General features: G+C 35.6%; 1 protein-coding gene across 2 annotated transcripts in view; it reads right to left on the reverse strand.

The window, feature by feature from the left end:
* Positions 1–18,744, reverse strand: part of TMTC2 (transmembrane O-mannosyltransferase targeting cadherins 2) — a 252,425-nt gene that overhangs the window by 83,096 nt on the left and 150,585 nt on the right. For both annotated transcript variants that reach the window (XM_055808895.1, XM_055808896.1), the window contains one exon: positions 6,399–6,513. In XM_055808895.1, the coding sequence (XP_055664870.1) occupies positions 6,399–6,513 (115 nt within the window). The remainder of the gene's footprint in view (positions 1–6,398; positions 6,514–18,744) is intronic.

The following is an 18,744-nucleotide window of genomic DNA, read 5'->3' on the forward strand; positions in this document are numbered from 1 at the left end:
AAAACCGTTTTTGGGAACTGGAAAGCAGTCACAAAATATAAACAGGGAGTAGACAGTCTACTGTTTTCATCAAGTTACAAACTATTTTCTTCCTGCTGTAGTCCTATTAAAGCCAGCTGGTCTACTTACAAAGCAGACACCTTGGTGACTAAAGCTGGCATAAACTGACCAAGCTCAATCCACATGAAACTGTCATCAATTTTAAAACGTATGTTAGTGAAATATTTATAAAATTTTCAAGCCAGGTACAATATTGAAATAAATTAATCTAATAGTTTAACCAATGTTGTTTACTGGTTGATAACAGCTAATACAGGGCCTGTTACCCATTTTGCCATGACTGCAGTTCATCTATGCCTCAAGCTACATTCATCCCATTGATTTCAGGTGGGATTATCTACAAAGAATTATGTTTACCTGAATGCTATGCTGGCAAAGAAAGAAATGGAAGAAAATCCTCTTTTATTCCTCACACAGATGTATCTCCAACCACGCAGCAATAGAAGATGTGCTTTGCCTAAGGCGAGTCTTTTGCTGTCATTTGCAAGACTAGTGGGTAGAAAGCCAGGTACGAATGCTACAGCAGCCCAGTACATGAAACTGTTAAGTTGGGTCATTAATCAAGGCTTTTTTTGTTGGGTTTTGTTTTGGTTGGGTGGGTTTTTTAAGTCAGCCAGCCATTTAGCTACTCAATCAAATGAGTGCTAACATTTTGTAAGAGTCTACAACTAGGTTTTATTAACAAGAAAGCCAATCATTAAGGAACAGTACGAACAAGGAAGATGTTTAATGTTTTCCAGTAACATCTTGTTAGCAAGAATGTAAATGGAAGAAAAATCCTTTTTTAATCAATAAGAACCCAAATATACCCAGTACGCACTAACGCAGAATGAACATTCCCTTTGCAGAACTCACCAAGCGCAGTCATCCATAACCCTATTAGTGTAAAAAAAAAAAAAAAAAAAATCAAAACAAACCACCACCCCCCAAAACAACCTCTAATCTTTCAGATAGTGCAGTCAAAACTTTGTCATGTTCTTCCATTTGTAGGGAAGAGCTTTCTAATGCAAGCAAATTGGTTGGCAAATCTATTTCTGGTCTTTTCTTTGTTACTGGGGCAGTTTGCTTGACATTACTACCATTTCAGCACTGCATCACCTGACAAGCCCCCTTTCCTTGAAAGTGGGAGGGCTGCCATAGGGATGAGGAGTAGCATTGCTCCAGTCTTTCTCCCTCCTCTGGACACCAGGCAGCGGTGTGCGGTGACAGCAAACAAGATCTCTATTCCCCGTCATGTGCCCTGGAAGTCAACATAGGTTGAGAACTGGAGAGAACTTACAAGAGCGGCCTTTTATGAAATTGAATGGCAGAGTCCACAATCATTTTCCTAATTTTATAAAATGCATAAAATTTCCGTAAGGACTACGAACCACCACAATTTCCAATATCAAGGAATGTAAATGAATAGCTGGGTCACTGAGTTAATTCTAGCTCTCAATCTTACTTACAAAAATATCTGTTCTTCATACAGGCCCTACAAAGAGTCCCAGTGCAGAGTTCTACATTGCAGGATACCAGCAGTCACCCAAGTGACCTTTGGGTTCTACCTCAAGAGCTGGTCTCACAATACAGCAAGATTTTACCAAGACAGCTTCGGTCACAGGAAGACATGGATTTCAGCTACTGTCTTCAATAGAGGAAGAACTAGCTGGCAAAGCAGAGATTAACTCCAAACAGATTTGTAACAAGTTTGCATTCACAGCTGAGGAAAAAATAATCAAGTACTTAGCAGAGGAGACATCCTCTGCTTTTTAACTCAGCATCCTGCATTATAAAAACTATCTGGGCTATCAAGGAAGAGGAACCATAACCTTGACTCATTTCCTACCACAAGAACTGATGCAGCAAACTTGTCTGGGGCAGGTTCAAACACAGTTTAACATAGGTTTGTAGGCTAGTCTGCTTTTAGTGCTTTTCATCTCTGATAGCTCAGAAAAGGAGATTTTTATGCCAGCGCCCTTAAAAGGCAAAAGGAGAGGGAACACAATTTCAGATGTTATATAGGCTAACAATTACAGACAAGAAAAAACTTTGTTCATATTGATTTTTTGCCCAAGGATGCAGAGTTAACTTTGTATATTAAACACTCCTGCAATACCAGACTTCACAGAATTAAAATTCCAGCTACTATTGAAGACTTTACCTAACAGAAATCTAAGAAACCCACATTTATTGACAAAAAACCCAAAGTAAATTTTATGGAAATTCATGCTTTGAACTTATTCAAAGGAATTATTTTCATAACAAACTTGTATACACAGCCCTATATCACTAAAGGCAAAATGAGAGATTTTGGGAGAGAAGCAAGGGGATAGCTCTTTGGTAGAAATTATCTTTTATAGGGCATTATATACTCCAAAAATACAATATTTAAAGTAATTAGTATCATGTTAAAGGACTATTCAATATTTATGTGAGATAGCAAACATCCCTAAAATCAGCTGAGAAAGTCAAGGAATGAAGACTACTAATATGGATGACAAGAGAATACTTGAAGCACAGCAAAGCCTAAATAAAAGTGAAATAATGTATGCAAAACTGTCTCTTGACTGATAAGCAATTTTACTTCAGGCATTAATTAGAAGCAATTTGAAACAATACAAAAAAACCCATGAGCTTTAAGTAACAGTCATAAAGAAAAAAAAAATAATGAAAAGACAAACCAAACTAAAAATAGTTTGGGTTTAATCTGCTGAACGTTGCCTGGTTTGGAAGAACAAAGTACTGGTTTTCTACAGCTCTGTCCTTGGTACCTCACAGTATTAAAATCATGGATTCCCCTGTTCACAGCCAAACAAACAAACAAACAAAAAAAAAAAAAAACACACACAAAAAAACCAAGCCACCAATCAAAAAAACTTAGAAGAAAATCTCAGTTTATGCTGATTTACTACCTGATGAAATCTAGCTGAAATCAGCAGTACTACGTAGCTTTCAGAGGTTGGCTTTGAGATTTATTTGTAAAAATTACCTGCAATGCAGTGTCAAGATGTCAGAGAAGCTATTTATAGGAAGCCGCTTTATATGCATATTTGAAGTACAAACTACCTTATTAAAGTCATATCATAACACAATCTCCATTTACAGTATAAAACAACAACTTAAATTCTTTCTGCACTTAAACTGCTACAAAAATCTCAAATTATTTTGGAGTTGCCAGGCATTTAGCCTCTGATTTTTTCATGAGACATTCAGAAAACCAGGTTCCAAAGAAGAATTCAAGTCCTTGGCCTGAGCTCAGGTTTTTTCCATTCCAGGCCACAGATCCTATCTTCAAGACAAGCCAGCTTACAAGCTATCCTGAGGTAAAAGCTATGCATAAGTTTCACTTACACTTATTTGGACCTGAAAAAACAGCAACAGAATACACCCATTTTAACCCACATCTACAGAACCTACCCTATATCAATGTTAGCAAGAGCTTCCCCCTCCCCTCTTTTGTTTTGTATAAATAAAATTAATAATAAAAGCATTCTTCTTATCTCTAAAAGTTTAGGAAAATATTTAAGGTTACAGAATTGACACATTTGAACACTATGGGAAATGACATGTTCAGAATCAGATAAACCATCAAATGGAGATTATATAATTGTGTAATCCAAATTACTGCAGTTTAAATTGTCTTAAATGGCAAAAGAAGCTGTAACTCAGAGCCATGAGGTGTAACAAACATTAAATAAAAATATAATGCTGAAGTCAGCCATTCATCTAATCTTAAATTCTCTATATTTTAATGCATTAACAGGCAACTGCTAAGCCAATCTCCCATTTTAGTTTCTTGAAAAAGAAGGGAAGAGAGATCATCAGATGCTTCTGTTTATGTAGTTTCTCTCTTTGATTGTTACCCATTAAAACCTGTGAGTTAATCCTTAATAATTTGTTCCTCAATCAGATAGCACTTTGATTTGTTATTGCTGTGTGTGAACACTGTGCTGCATGTGCCAACTGATCGGTATCAAATACTGAGGCATAAGGTCTAAGAAACAATAAAGAGCGTGTGAGATTACAATATACTTATGATAATATTATGGCCAAAATATAGTAATTAGAACTGACTTTAAGGGTGTTTTTTTTCTAAATTTCTTTTAAATGACTGTTTCAGTTTCAAATGCACAGACTAAAAACCAGAAACAGAAAATCTAACTGGCCTCTTGTAAGCATGCATAAGACGTCTATGTTCATTACAGTAAAAGGCTTCCATAGTACTGCATGCCAAGGATGGGGATGGGCTGAACGTGCAAGGGAGCCCTTCAGAGTTTAAGCTTAAAATAATAAGATTTGTCTGCGGTCTTGTAATATGCACTCCATTCACTACCTAGTTTTCATGCTGGATGTGGAAGTAGCCAACACAGGGAAAGAATACAAAACCAAAAAAAATATATATGCAATTTTTCAGTTTCTATTGAATAACTAACAGGTTTGTGAACCTTTAAAAAAAAAAAAAAAAGAAAAGATAAAAGGATTCTATTGCATTCAAGATAATACTAGAAAGGTTAAGAATTAGAGATCCTTTTTTGCATATGCATAAACATACACATAATACAGAGCAAACACTTCCTCTGAATACACCTCCTTTATTTCACAGGTATATCTAAGATAACTTCATACCCTATATATTCCAACTAGCATTGCAGTTAAATTCCTTTTATACAAATTTAGCAGAATTCCAAGAAATTTTCTGTTCAACAGAAATTATATACAATATATATGCCTACAAACCTTCAAGCTGAACCATTATCATCTTGTTCTGAGAACAGCAAAATAACTGAAATCTGATTTCTTTTATATCCCTGTCTTTATTGTTCAACCCCCTTTCATCTTCTTACCCTGGTATTAACTTGTTTCCCTCTATGACACAGCGAGTAAGAGACAAAAGTACTGTATAGGCATACAAAAATTTTAACAGTTATAATTTTCATCCCCAAAATGAATGGCATATGAGAAATTTAGGAGTTTCAATCTTGTCATTTTTTTTCCCTACAATCTTCTGCTGGGTTCAGAAGTTATTTTTAAAATGTGAGTAGAAGGAATTTCTTCTTAAAAATATGCTTTTCTCACTCTACACTGCCCAACAGAGACAAAAAAAGTTATGTGAATATTTATATAATTGTATACTTATTAAAAATATACATATTTTGAGATATGAATTTGAATTTGGAAGAGAAACTCTATCATTAAAATATTTTGAGTTTCCAGTATGTTTAATGATAAGGCATATTAATGAAATGGGCTACTTATTCCTTGTTAAATAAGGAAAAAAGTAGAAAAAGTCTATATGGCAAACTTCAGTTTCAGATATTACAAATGACTATTTTAAACTGCACCCACAAGCAGAACATTAATTGTTTATTTATTTATTTAAACAGGCTTACTATTTGCATTTCGGTTTTGCACGCATTGTTTCACTCACATACTTTTCTACTGCACACAGGGTATTATTTTCAAACTATTACATAATAAACAGCAGCCAACTGGTTTTTTTTTCTCTGCACACTTCATGAAACAACAGCATATGGCTACTGGGGGCGATGAGCCTGCCTCGCAGCAGAGCCCCGCGCCGGGGGTCGGGCTGGGTAGGTGATGGCAAGAGGGGAAGGGTGGGTCAGCACCAGCACAACAAGCAGTGCTGAGTGGGGAGCAGGAGAGATGCCCAGCCAGGACACGCAGAGAATCAGCCCTCTCCACGCTGGGGTGCAAGGCATGACCCTGCCTCTGTGAGAAGATCAGCATGATGCTAGTTTCCATGTCCATGATTTGGTCTGTTAATGATGCCTTGCTGTGGAACTACCTTGATGTTCATGGTATTGATTCACTCACCCACCTACAACAGGATTCTAGTAACAAAACTTTCTTGAACCTATGCTGCTCTGAAGTCAGTCACAGGAGAAAAGTGACTTGCTATTTTAACATTTCAGACCTCTGGAGCTAACTGAGGGGTACTGGTTTATGCTACGAAATGCTTATACCCACTCTACATACCAAGTGTTCCTCAGACTTAAAGAAGTAGTCTAAATAACACCTCTATATTTTAGCTGAGTCAGAAACAGATGGAATGCTAATGTTGCCAGCTCATTTATGTGTACTTCGTTCATTGTGGGTTTTTTTTTTCCTTCTTTTAAAGCAAGCAGGTCCGTAAGTTTACTTTCTCCATACCCAATACATGAATATGCAATAATGTTGACTAAGGAAAGGTCCTGTCCACCCTATAGTTTAAGGAGCATGATTAATGAAATGACTATTACAAAGCAACAGCTAACATCACCTCCATTTCCTGCAAGTTAATCAATAGCTCCATTCACAACAGCTTTCACAGATGATCCAACCCCACGCATACTTACAAATTGTAAAGCATATCAGCCATGTTGCTGCGGTAGTACAAGGCATTTCTATAGGCGCTTTCAGCTTCAGAAATCTTGCTCTGGCTCTTCAGAACATTTCCAAGGTTACCCCATGCTGTCAAGAGGAGAAAACAGTATTCAGAAAGAGCTACAATCCAATTACACATGACAGAGTATCCGACTATCAGGAAGTTCCTCAAGGAGACAAACAACAAAGAAACTATTTTCATGGAAGGGGAGGTTGGTTGGGTTTTTTCCCCTCAGTTCTCTGGATCTCTTAATCTTACTGTGAGACTCATGTTTCGTAGTGGTGTTTTGCATATATTCTGTATACATAGCTTTTAGGTGGGAAAAGGAACTTTTAAAAAAAGTGTGTCTATGCTTTGGAAACTACTATAGCAAAAGGAAAGGGCCATTTTATTCTATATCACCTCCAAATAAAATTCCCCAGAGTGAAATATGGAACTGGGACATCTTCATATTTTTTGCCCCCCCCCCCCCCCCCTTTTTTTTTTTTTAGCCTATCTACTCTAAAGAGCAAGAAATCTTCCTAGAGTAGACACAGCACTCACTGAAGTATGAACATTTGACAAATGATGCAGGAGTTGAAAGAACAGTTAGGTAAGTAACCAGGATTAGAAATACGCCATATGGATATAAACACACTACACAGAATACTAAAATGCAGTTTTTCTACTTGGAAAACATGTGGTTCCTCTCCATACAATTTATTATGTTATACAACGTGCTTTTATATCCCATCTATAAAGGACTTGAGGTAAAAAAATATGTAAGGCTCCACATGTGTTCCCTTTGCAGTTTTGTTGAGTGACACAAAAACTGTACTTACAAAAGAAACGGGAACTAACATTTTATAGAAAACACAGCCCATGTTATTCACAATTTAGGAAGCTAATTTAACCGGCATTATAATCATAGTCTACATGTATACATGAAAAAAAAACACATTATACTTATAAATACATCAAAGTTGCTTCATAAAAAAATTCTAATTTCACAATTATTTTTTTTATGAGCAAGAATAATGGAAAGATGATGCATGTCCTTTCCATCAAACATACAATATATGGTAAACTATTCGTCCCTCCAGATGCACTAACCATAAACATTAGCTCAAGTAGCAGTCAAACTCTGCTGCTTCAGTTACTCAAGCCATTTTTTTTACAGGAACTTATATCGATCCTGAGTAATGCAAACCTTCAATGTAGTTTTAACATAACACTGCTAAATAATAATTATTTCAGATATGTGGGTTTTTTCCTTAGAAAGGGCATTGTTTTCAAACTGCTGTGGTTTGCTGCAGAAGCATCCTGCCACAGGGATGGGAACAGCAACAAATAGAGCATTTTCCTCTGAGCAGAATAAACTAATAATTGCTGGGAAAACAACTGATAGAAACCTTTTAGGATTCACAAAAATAATGTCATCTAACTGTGTACAATGTATTCTGTGAAGACAAATAAAAAAATAAATTTAATATTTCCATGAGAAAAGAAGCGATCACTACTGTGAGTCACTTCACTTTAGCACTGTATTTGATAAGATGAGAAATAATTCAAGTTATTTATCACTAAATCGACAAAAGTCACAAAAATATTCCATCATCTCTGGTTTAATGAAATAAAGCTGCTAAAGATATTCTCAGATTCACTCAATATTTATACTCTTTGCTAGCATATATGCAGGATTCTGAATTTATTTCCCCATTACCGGCTACTATTCTTTTTCACGTGTAGAAAACATTTCAGAAGTAGCAACTAAGGTGACAAGCCAGCGTGTAAGCATTAACGCTTGTAAGAAAAACACAGATTTAATATTTTTTAAAAAACTCATTTGTGAAAACACATTCTGATGTTGCTTCTGCAGTACATGACCATCCAATTTCCCATAGCTGTATGTTCCATATAATCTGTAGCTACTTTTCCTTCCACTCTAGTCTGCTGTAACCGAGCATTACATAAAATGACCATTTGGACTACTGATAACCATTTCCTGATATATAGTTATTTGCTGTCAACTACTTCGAAGCTCAGTAAATGAAAGTATGTATAGAAGAATGATACAGTTCATCTTTTTATCTGTTAAAAAACCCTATTAACCATTAACTGTAACAGTTTCTCCTCTAATTTTCATTTCATGCTGTATGCTTTATTATTTATTGGAATTAATACAATTTTTAAGGCAATACTTTATTTACATTCTGCAAAATAATCTGTGTTAAGTTTTTAATATCAATCAATATTTAATCTGCGTTATTTCAGTTGAAATGTATTCCACTTAAGCTTCGTCTAAACTTGTAAAACTGCGAATGATTTGCAATGATTAGTGTGATACACTAGATGTAGTGATAGTAGCAGAAAATAGCAAGCATAAAAAACTATAATCTCACAATTTATCATTAAAAAAAACATGAAAACCATGGTCTCTTTACTACCCCAAACTATAAAAGCTTCGTACAAGTTTTCACACCTATTTAAACACAGACTTAGTTAGACAAATGACCTAGTGCTGTCTGGAAACTAAGCTACACAGAACAGTTTATTAGAACAAATGCTTATTTTTAGAGATCATACTCATAGCCCTAGAAGTTACAGACACCTATTATCTCCAGCAAACACATCCTCTTGCTTGTGGGCGTATGAGAGGGAGAAGACAGAGGATGGTCTACATGGAAAAGAGGCTACATCAGCTACTCAAGGAACTTCACTCCTTTTCTGTCTTAAGTAGTGCAACTAACCTTAGGAAAAACAAAGATTTTAAATTATTAACATCATCTCTGGCATCCAGTTTCTCAATCTATATCTCAAGACAAATTTGTCCTGCAAAATGGTAACAACACTGGTTCAACTATGTGTACATTCAGAAACAGAAACAAAACTATACCTGAATGTAGCCACAACCCTATTAAAAACATACCCTATGACTCCAACTGAATTTTAGCACACAAGTTTTCCATCTGTACATGCTACAAAATTAAAAACTAATATTCTCAAAAGAAAAAGAAACTAGGTCAGTAATTCTGGAATTTAAAATAGATTTCTATGTCACTTATTTTTATGTATTTTTTTTTCATATAAAAACTGTAATACCTGAAAATGCAAAAGGGAACACTTAATATTAAGAAGATACTAAGGTATATGTATACCACAATTTAATGGTATTCAATGTTTCCTCTATCAAAGACCCTATGCAGCACAAGAGAAAAAACAAGCTGCGAATGAAACAGCTTTGTAATATATACTTTTTGCCTGCTGCTTAATTCCTTGTGCACCAACAAGGAGACCAAAACAGTCCCAGGTCTTTTAGAAATAATACTCCATCTTAACATGGGAACAAAGGTAACATTCACATATCTCACACACCTACAAAACAGTCAAACCATTCAAATATTAGTTCATTGCCTACTTTTCCATACTCAATGTAAATGAATATATTATCCATACTCAATATACATGTATATATTAAAAACTAATCTTGTTTCCTAAGCCAATTATAAACTGAAAAATTTCCTAATGCTTGAGAATTTCTATGCTAGGTACATTTCTTTGCAGGAGAATGGAATGTTTTAAAGGGGTTTTGTTGCTGTGCTTTTAAATAAATAGCAGGAAAATTACATAGCACTAGTTAGGAAAATAAACAATTGTGTTATCATTTTGGCCATATCAAACTAGACGTCTAGTAAACTTTAAAGTTTACATTTATGCCACCTTGTAGTGACACAGCAGGTCAAGTTCTCAGGCATTTAATTGCTTTCAAAATGAAAATGAGTATGACAAATTTCAACTTCAAATTTAACATGATTAATTTCTCAACTATTGAATTCTCAATCATTGAAACTGAGGATTAAGATTTAACAAGCCTGAAAAATACCAGGTTGGCATATTAAACCTTCTCTAAGAACTTTCATACAGGAAGAGAGCAAGACAAACAGCAGCAAAGCAGGAACAATGTCCAATCTAATCTGCCTGGATTTAAGAAACACATGTTAATAAAGAGAACAGTTGAGCTTTCAGATTGCAATTGAATTATGAAAACAAACGAGAAATGGAAATGAATGTGTGCAAATATCTTCATTTAAATAAATCTTTCCCTTTCTACTGAATCAAGGATCACGCTATGCCATTCAGTGAAATGGCAATAACAAAGCAACAAAGTAAAGTTTCAGACAAAAGCACTCACGTGGTGTGAAAGCATGTATATTGATTACTTGATCCAAGTTTGCTTTAAAAAAAAAAATTTAAAAAAAAAATCACAAATCATTAACAAAGATAACCCAAAGTACTAAAGGAGGATTCTCCTTCCTACCAATCACCCACATATAATCCACAAAATATGGGATAATAATCAAATCTATTTTGAAACTCACAACCTATTAACACATCTGTTCTCAAACACCTCTGCTGGAACACTGAGAGGAAAAGAGGGAAAAAAACCAACTAAAATCCCTTATTAAATCACTGAAATGTAACCCTCTAAAATTAAAAAAACAATATAATAAAGAAAAGGAAAATGCTGTCTTTCCCAGTATGTTATGCCAGGGGGCAAACGCTGCCTTTTTTAAACCTTACTAGGAGCAGACATGCTTGAAAACTGATGAAATACAATTTAGGACTCAGAGTTAAATAAATTGATATATGACATTCATAGTTCACATCAACAAATTACTGAAGTTTTGTAATACTGTTCTCACCTTAAACTATCAGATTTATTCACAAAATAGAAGTTAAAATATAAATTGATGAATGCATTAGAAAATGTGAACTAGATTATTACTTGAGTGAAACAAACCACTTGAACAAAGACCGAAGTATTTAGGGAACAGCCAAGTCATTTGTAATCAACTTGTCAACAGTTCCAAAGTAACAACTTTTGTTCATAGAAAAATGTACATCAAGCCAAGAAAACTTCTATGGAGCTTTTGTGATATTTGTGCATTATTTATTATTCTTTAGCTTGTGAAATTAACAACAGCAGTTTCAGGCTACATTCCCTTTCTTTACAATCCTTCTGCATTTCTCCTGACTCATCTATGAAAAAGAAGAGAATGCATAACAATTCTCATCTCTATTTTTTCATAAATAGAGTTTAGAGATCAAGAGATGCTGGTCCAGAAAAAAAATAATTCATCAGTTTTGATTATTATTATTCCGATGACATCTGGTTTTTGGAAGTTCTGGAAGAGGTCTGTTGTTCTCTATTTTCACAACTGCATTTATGCTCCCATGTAACAGCCGTAAAATAGATGCTCCTGGGCAGCATTTATGATAAGGAACACTACCACAGGAATCTCAAAACAGTCGAAGTTCTCAGAAACTAAATCCCCGATTGTAAAAAAAAAAACCTCTAGCAGAGATCTGAATCTGGTATTTGAACAAATAACTCATTTCAGAGCTGTAACAATTTCTTTAGCAATGTAAATATTCGCATGTTACCATTACAGAGGGGGGACAGCAAAAGTAATTAAAAAAAAATAAATCTGTCCTACTTCAAAGTATAAAAAAGTTGTAAATGCCTTTAATGTTCAACTTCAATAGAGAAACAGCATTTGCCTTTTTTTTTGTTAATTCCAAGTAGTACTGATCTCTGTCTTCCCTTTTGGAAAGGAAGCCTACCTGCTGTGTATGGCAAAGGACAAGAGAGGGGAGCAAGTATTACCAAGGACATATCAGCCATGGGAGGAGGGGGATATCATTGCACCCTTGCTAAAAATGGAGTGGAAGGAGAACTTCGGTGCTTATCAACATAGTTATCAACACTTTAGAGGTGTTTTTACTTTTACTTTGTGAAAGTAATGTTGATTCGTATCACAACCCTCATCAGGTTGATGAACAGTGCAGCTCCTCCATATTCCCCTACTATTTTACACCTAAACCATCAGTACTCCAGAATTCGTGAAAAAGTTGTTTCTGCTCTCCTGTTTACTTTGCAGAGATTTGATTTCAAGAGTCATCAAAGATGATTAAACATGTGGGTCCAACAGATGCCATAAAGCTCCAAAGAAGCATGCTTCTCAAAACCTGCTGAAATTCCTAGCCATTATCACTGGTAAGACACTTATTTGGATGACTGCATATAACATAACATACATAAAATGGAACTGAAAATAAATAAAATAAAATAAATATTACATAAATATAAAAGAAAATAAAGTGTTCTTGCAATACAGAAGAGAGATGTAAGGAACATTTCCCCATATTATAAGTATTCTCACAAAATGAGGGCCAAGAAAACCAAGTTACTCAGTTTAAACACTGTGGTTATATTGACATTTGTGTTAGCATTTTATATTTTAATCTTAATATTTTGACATTGTTGAAGGCTCACCCTTCCTAAAACACAGTTGGGAGCAGACAAAGCTTGCATTTGGTTAAAAAAAAAAAAATTCATTTTTTTAAAAAAACACCTGTAATATCTGACATCCCTTTGAGTCTTGAGGAATTTTGAGCATGGTCTACGTCATGAGAAATACACAAGAAATAAGTTGAAACATTAAGAAACATCAATATTTCTATTGTAAATAGAAAATTCATCCTACTGAAAAAATAAAAGGAAAAAAAAAAAGGCTGAGACTTGCAACAGAGGTCAACAAGTTTCCAATACCCAATATCCACATATTCCAAATTACCTTTGGTGGGTAGCACATGAAGAAAGAGCACAGCACTGGTTCATGTCACACAGCACAGCACATCATTCACATTTGAAAGGTTATAAACATAGCTATAAAGAACAACACCTTTTCCTCCTTGTCGAAAGGTTAGATTCATCAGCAGCTTACAGCTTTTTCTTTTCAAGGATACTACTTGATAAAGCAGAGTGGTGCTCCAGTCTTTAGCATTCACATTTCATCAGGCAATCACTTTGTTATAGAGGGGGAAAGAGTTTCACGAATGGAGGCATGATAGGTTTCCCCAGTAAAAATTCTGAAAGCTCAGCTGCACACTCAGAAAAAGGCAATGAAGAGAGCTCAATATTTTGAATAGTTTTTCTACAGCACAGACACACACTCTCTCATAAAGATATTCAGAAAATCAATCAGAACATGTTTCTTAAGTGGTCTGAGGACAAAACAGTTCATATAAATGATAAAGGTTACTACTTTGAGTGTGGGACATGTTTTGCATAAGTTCTGCATTACAGTTTGTACAAGATATTTGTATTTTTCCTATTATTCCAAAGAAATAACGATTCTTTTCAAAATGTTGCAAATTCATTCATATAATTTTTTTCTTGTTTCCCAAAGGGATAAATGGTTTCTATATGCCCATAATTTATTAATCTACTTTACATATTTATTTCCATATATATATATATCAGTGGGTATGCAGTAATGTTAAGACAGACCATATTAGAGATTCACCACCTCCTTTTATATATTATTATTATTTTCATTAAGAGTGTTATTTATATTGTTTGTTCAACACTTAATTTGTTGATCAATTCCAGGAGTTTTGGAATGACAGCAAGTGAAAGAAAAACATAATTGAAAACTACGTAGATTTCCGAAAGCTATCCAACACCATGTCAGCATGGGTACTGAACCAACTGACTTTTGGCAGGCAGTGCTTCAGTTCTGCTTCTTAGTTTTGAAACCCTGATGCAAATGGGTATGAATGCATGACACAATCTACTATGCTCACCATCACTGCCTGATATACCCACTCCCTTTGCTACATTACAGAAAATTAACTGTTCCTCCTCAAAAGATAGCACAGTGTCTCTGTCAGCTCAATGAACGTGAGGGATGAGACTGCGCAGCTGGTAAAGTGTTCTTAGGCTTCACCATTATACCCTGTTTAGTCTAGAGTATGGACTCCTTGTTCTGCCTAGGACATACTTGCAGATTTTTATAATCCCATTATCTTTAATGAACCTAATTTCAAATGTGTGAGCGCTCCACAATCTGGCTGAATATTAAACGTCACATTAACAGAGTCTTTAGTGAGCACTCAGAATAAAACAAGTCGTCAAAGTAAAATGATATGTATGCTCACATACTCCTGCTTCTCCCAGACACCCTGATTCACCACATGACAGACTACTGTATGAAGAAGTTCTTGCCGCTACCTTTGTTTGAGGTGCCACAGGATTGGATAATGCTTCCTTACTGTTTTTAGTTATATACCAACAATGTAGAACACTTTCAAGGTAACATTCTAGAAACTCTGAACAGCATAGCCCTCACTCAGTATTCATCAACAGACAAGTTCAGGAAGAACCAAGCTTTCCAACCACTCATCTCTCAGATGGAAGTACCATCTCACATCTCCCAGGAGCTGCCTCAGCGCAGCCAGTGTGCTATATGGACAATCCTTCTACTTCTCCCACAAAAGACAGATAATACTCCAGGCAAAGCTGTCGTGTAAACCACACTCAGCCCATAAAGTCAGTGCTCATACTGCAGAACCTCTAAAAAGATTCAAACCAGAAATCACAAGCTCACTGCAACTTTGGAGGTGTTCTTTACAAATAAACTCACACCAAAACAACACCCACATTGTTCTGGATACATCCTCCCATTTACTAATCTTTGTACAATTCAGTTTTGTTTAATGTTGCAACTCTGCCAAAGATATTCTGATTAAGCTAAAACTGCAAGATTACAGACACGTCGACAATGCAGCAGTTTTCTGCTTTCCAAGCTGCGCTGGAAATCACAACACATCAGGAAACAGCTTTTCACCTGACAGAAAGGTAGCAACAAAAGACTGATACACATAGATTATATTTTATTTCAGTGGAAATCCTGTTGTCAAAGTAGATAACTGTCGCAGATTACTTCGAGGCAGTGTTTCATGACACAGCAGCTCTGGTGGAATTACCATTTTAAGGAATTCCTGCACCTGTCACCCTCCAGGCTATTCAGTTTGGCCACCTTGCCACTCACGCTAAAAAGATTTTTGGGAAGGCTATGGTATGAATCAGACAAACTGATCCAGGTTACTAAAAAAAAAGGAAAAAAAAAAAAAGGAGGAAAGGTAGACCATATACCTGTAACATCTAACCTAGTCACTGTTCTCACAGCAGGACCCCATCACACCTTTGCTGCACAGCTTTGTTAGCTATACCTGCACTGCAAGTGTGTGAACACAATAAGCCATTACTGCCATGAAGTTCCCATATCATGAAACTTCACAAGGGTCAGGAACAAAGCAGTGAACAGAGCTGACCTGAAACTCTCATGATAAAAAGTAGTGTACTTTGTAGAGGCAATGGACTCAAATCATGCCAGAAAGTGAGAGGAGGCCAAGGGAGCAGAAAAACACAAGTGGAAGAGAGGAGACCTCGGGGCACCCCAGACACTGCAGAATTAACCCTGAGGATCTCTTCAGAGCATCAAACTGACTCAGGCAAGCAGGTGACCATGTACTCAATCTGTCAAATTATGTAACTTTTTAAACTTTTTAAACTTTTAGAAACAACGTATCTATGATACATTTCAAAATTATCAGGCACATCCTGAGTGGTGACCTGGTGAACTGTGAGCTAGCCCCCTGCAGAAATGGAAAGGTGCACTTAACTGACTGAAATGACAGCCCTGGTCCTCAAAGCTGAAAGTAGATGGAACCTGTTGGCTCCTTTCCAGGAAAAGGGGAACAGAGAGGACAGTCTCCTGGAAATATGCCAGCAGAGCCACGGGGAGGGGGGTGGAAATCAGTACTAGGGTTTGTCAAACCAAGGGAATCGTCAGAGTACTCAAACAACGTATGTCAGACTTGGAAAAGGCAAATTAGTGCATATCCAGGAAGCAGACCTTTAGTGACACTTCAAGTTGTATGGTTTTGTTTGTTTTGTTTTAAATCACTTCTTAAGACAAGACAGAGCCTGTGAAGCTTTGCCAGCCAATACATAACCACACTGCTACGGAAACAGAGGTGACAGGGAAGAAGGTGTGTCATAAAATGACCTCCTTCATTTTTTGCTGGTAGTGAAACTGATTAAAGACACTAGAGTTATTAACTAGCATTTTTAATACTCCATATTATAAACATCTTCTGTGCTTTAAGAACTGAAAGAACAGTTCAGTGTGCTGGAGCATGCAAGAAAAGAGAAGGAAATGACACTGAGCATTCAGTCCCTCTATTTTGTTATCCTTTCTGTAATTTAAAACAAAACTACATGCAAAACTTTTGCGCATACTACAATTACATCAGTCCTCATTTAACTTTTGCATGCATGAGGGCTGGCAATGATGACAGTCCAAACATAAGTGTTAATAAAACTCCCTGTTACAAAGGAAGGGTATCGGAAATCTTAATAAAATACTTGTATTTGTCATTATACCTCTTCTGGCTGTGTAGAAAGAGGCATGTATGTAAATATCTGTCTTGTCCACACTAAAAGTTAGTTTCTCTACCATATTTATGCGATAGAACCTCAGTGTGTACCGGTATGAAACCCATTATAGATAGGAAATTAAAGACTTGTAACCCATCATAAAAATAATTATGTAAAGAAAAATTTTTCACAGTTCACATATTTTGAAAAAAGGTAAAACCATGAAACACTCGGATGACTATCTAATGCATTTGAACAAACATGCTCAGCTTGAGAATCAACATGAATAATCTCATTTTCTTCTAATTAATAACACTTTCCCTCAAAAAAAAAAAAAAAACAACCAAAAAAACCCAAAAAACAAAACAGACTAGTTCCACAGAACACACAATATGGACTGAAGGCCTGATATTTAATTGAGCTGGAAAATAAAATCTACCATTTTCTGGCAAAGAAAATACCAAAGATAATCCATTTCATTTGATATGCTATCAAAAAAATAATTTAAAAAAATCTTGCCAAAACGAATCCCTCCTTGACTAAGGGTGGTGGGTTTTTTGCACTGTAGTTTTTAGCATAGATTAGTTTGTTGAGTAATTTTGCAGATCACTTCAGGAAAGGCAGAGGAAGAAATAACAGTGTGATGAGTCCATGTCTCAAAACAGAGTAATAAAGTCCATGTCTCAAATTTGTTTATTTCTTTAAATTCTTAGTATACACAAGGGGGGGGTGTGTGTGTGTGTGTGTGTAAATCTAGGTAGTAGTTAGTAAGAGATTCTCTTCCTATCCCCCTGCTATTTAGGATTCACAGATTAGAGACGCTCTTGGAATACACTCATGGAAAAAAAAATATTAGTATCCTTGTTTCTGGTTATATATATATGTGTGTGTGTAGGTAAAAAAGAAGAATATGAGGTTTTCTGATATCCTGCTGAAGGAGAAGCAGATATCCTACAGTGACTTGGGTTTCAGAGGAAATTACAGCACGACTGAAGAACTGAGAGAACACTGTCACTGGAGAATAAATTCAGACTTTGAACTGAAGGGTAAAACACTTTCCTTCAGCTCTCCAACACATTTAGCATAACCAGACAGTTTTGCTGAGGCTGCGCTGCCTGTTGATACCCATTCCTTCAACACTTTCTAATCATCCAGGGCAGCAGTACCACTCCTCATTCAGACAGCCCTACACTATTGTCAGAGAGTAGTCTTTTTATTTAACTTTCAAGTAATTCTATGTGGTTCACTTACTAGTTGAGCTTTCTCTTTTAAAGGTGTTACAAGTGGCATATAGAAAAAGTATGTCCTATTTATTTCAAGAACGCTGAAGCATCCTGTACAACATTTATCTTTTGAATTCTGCCACATTTGTCGTGAACGAAGACGCCAATTTTTTTCATGGTATATCCTACATAATTTATATACAGCAATAACAGACTTATATAGCCATATACATTTATATCATCAATTATTTTTAATATACAAGTAAAAAATTTCAAGGTTATAATAAGATAATGTCATTATTGGGTCCACTTCCCTATACAGTAGCTGTTACAAGGGCTATTACTGATGGATGGAAACATTTCATACCACTGACAGAAGGTATACTACGATATTTTCTTCACTTTACAGTAATTTCTTCTTCAAAAAACAGCCAAACTCCAGTTTCTGACCAAAGTTGAAAACTGCAATAGAATTCAAGGGAAACACCCATGCAACTTTTAATCAAAAGATTAAATTCTGGAAAGTTCTGGTGAAGGTGTTGGGAAAATTTATATTAGTTGGTGCTATATTTCTTTGACAATTACATCTAAAAAAGTTGACTAAAAACTATGCCAAAAATCACCATAATGACTATGTATCCTGATATTTATTTAGCAACTAGTTTCATAGGGGCATTACACTGTCATAAATGTGGAGAGGCTTTGATACGACAATGAATCACCAAAATTTTTTACAAATGATCCACTGCCCAATAGAAGTAGGTAGTATGAGTTCCATTCCAGAGGGAGAAATTAAGATCGAAGGTGCTTGTTCAAAGGCTAAAGAA

This window comes from Falco peregrinus, chromosome 6 (assembly GCF_023634155.1).
Source record: "Falco peregrinus isolate bFalPer1 chromosome 6, bFalPer1.pri, whole genome shotgun sequence".
In the NCBI taxonomy this organism is placed as follows: domain Eukaryota; kingdom Metazoa; phylum Chordata; class Aves; order Falconiformes; family Falconidae; genus Falco; species Falco peregrinus.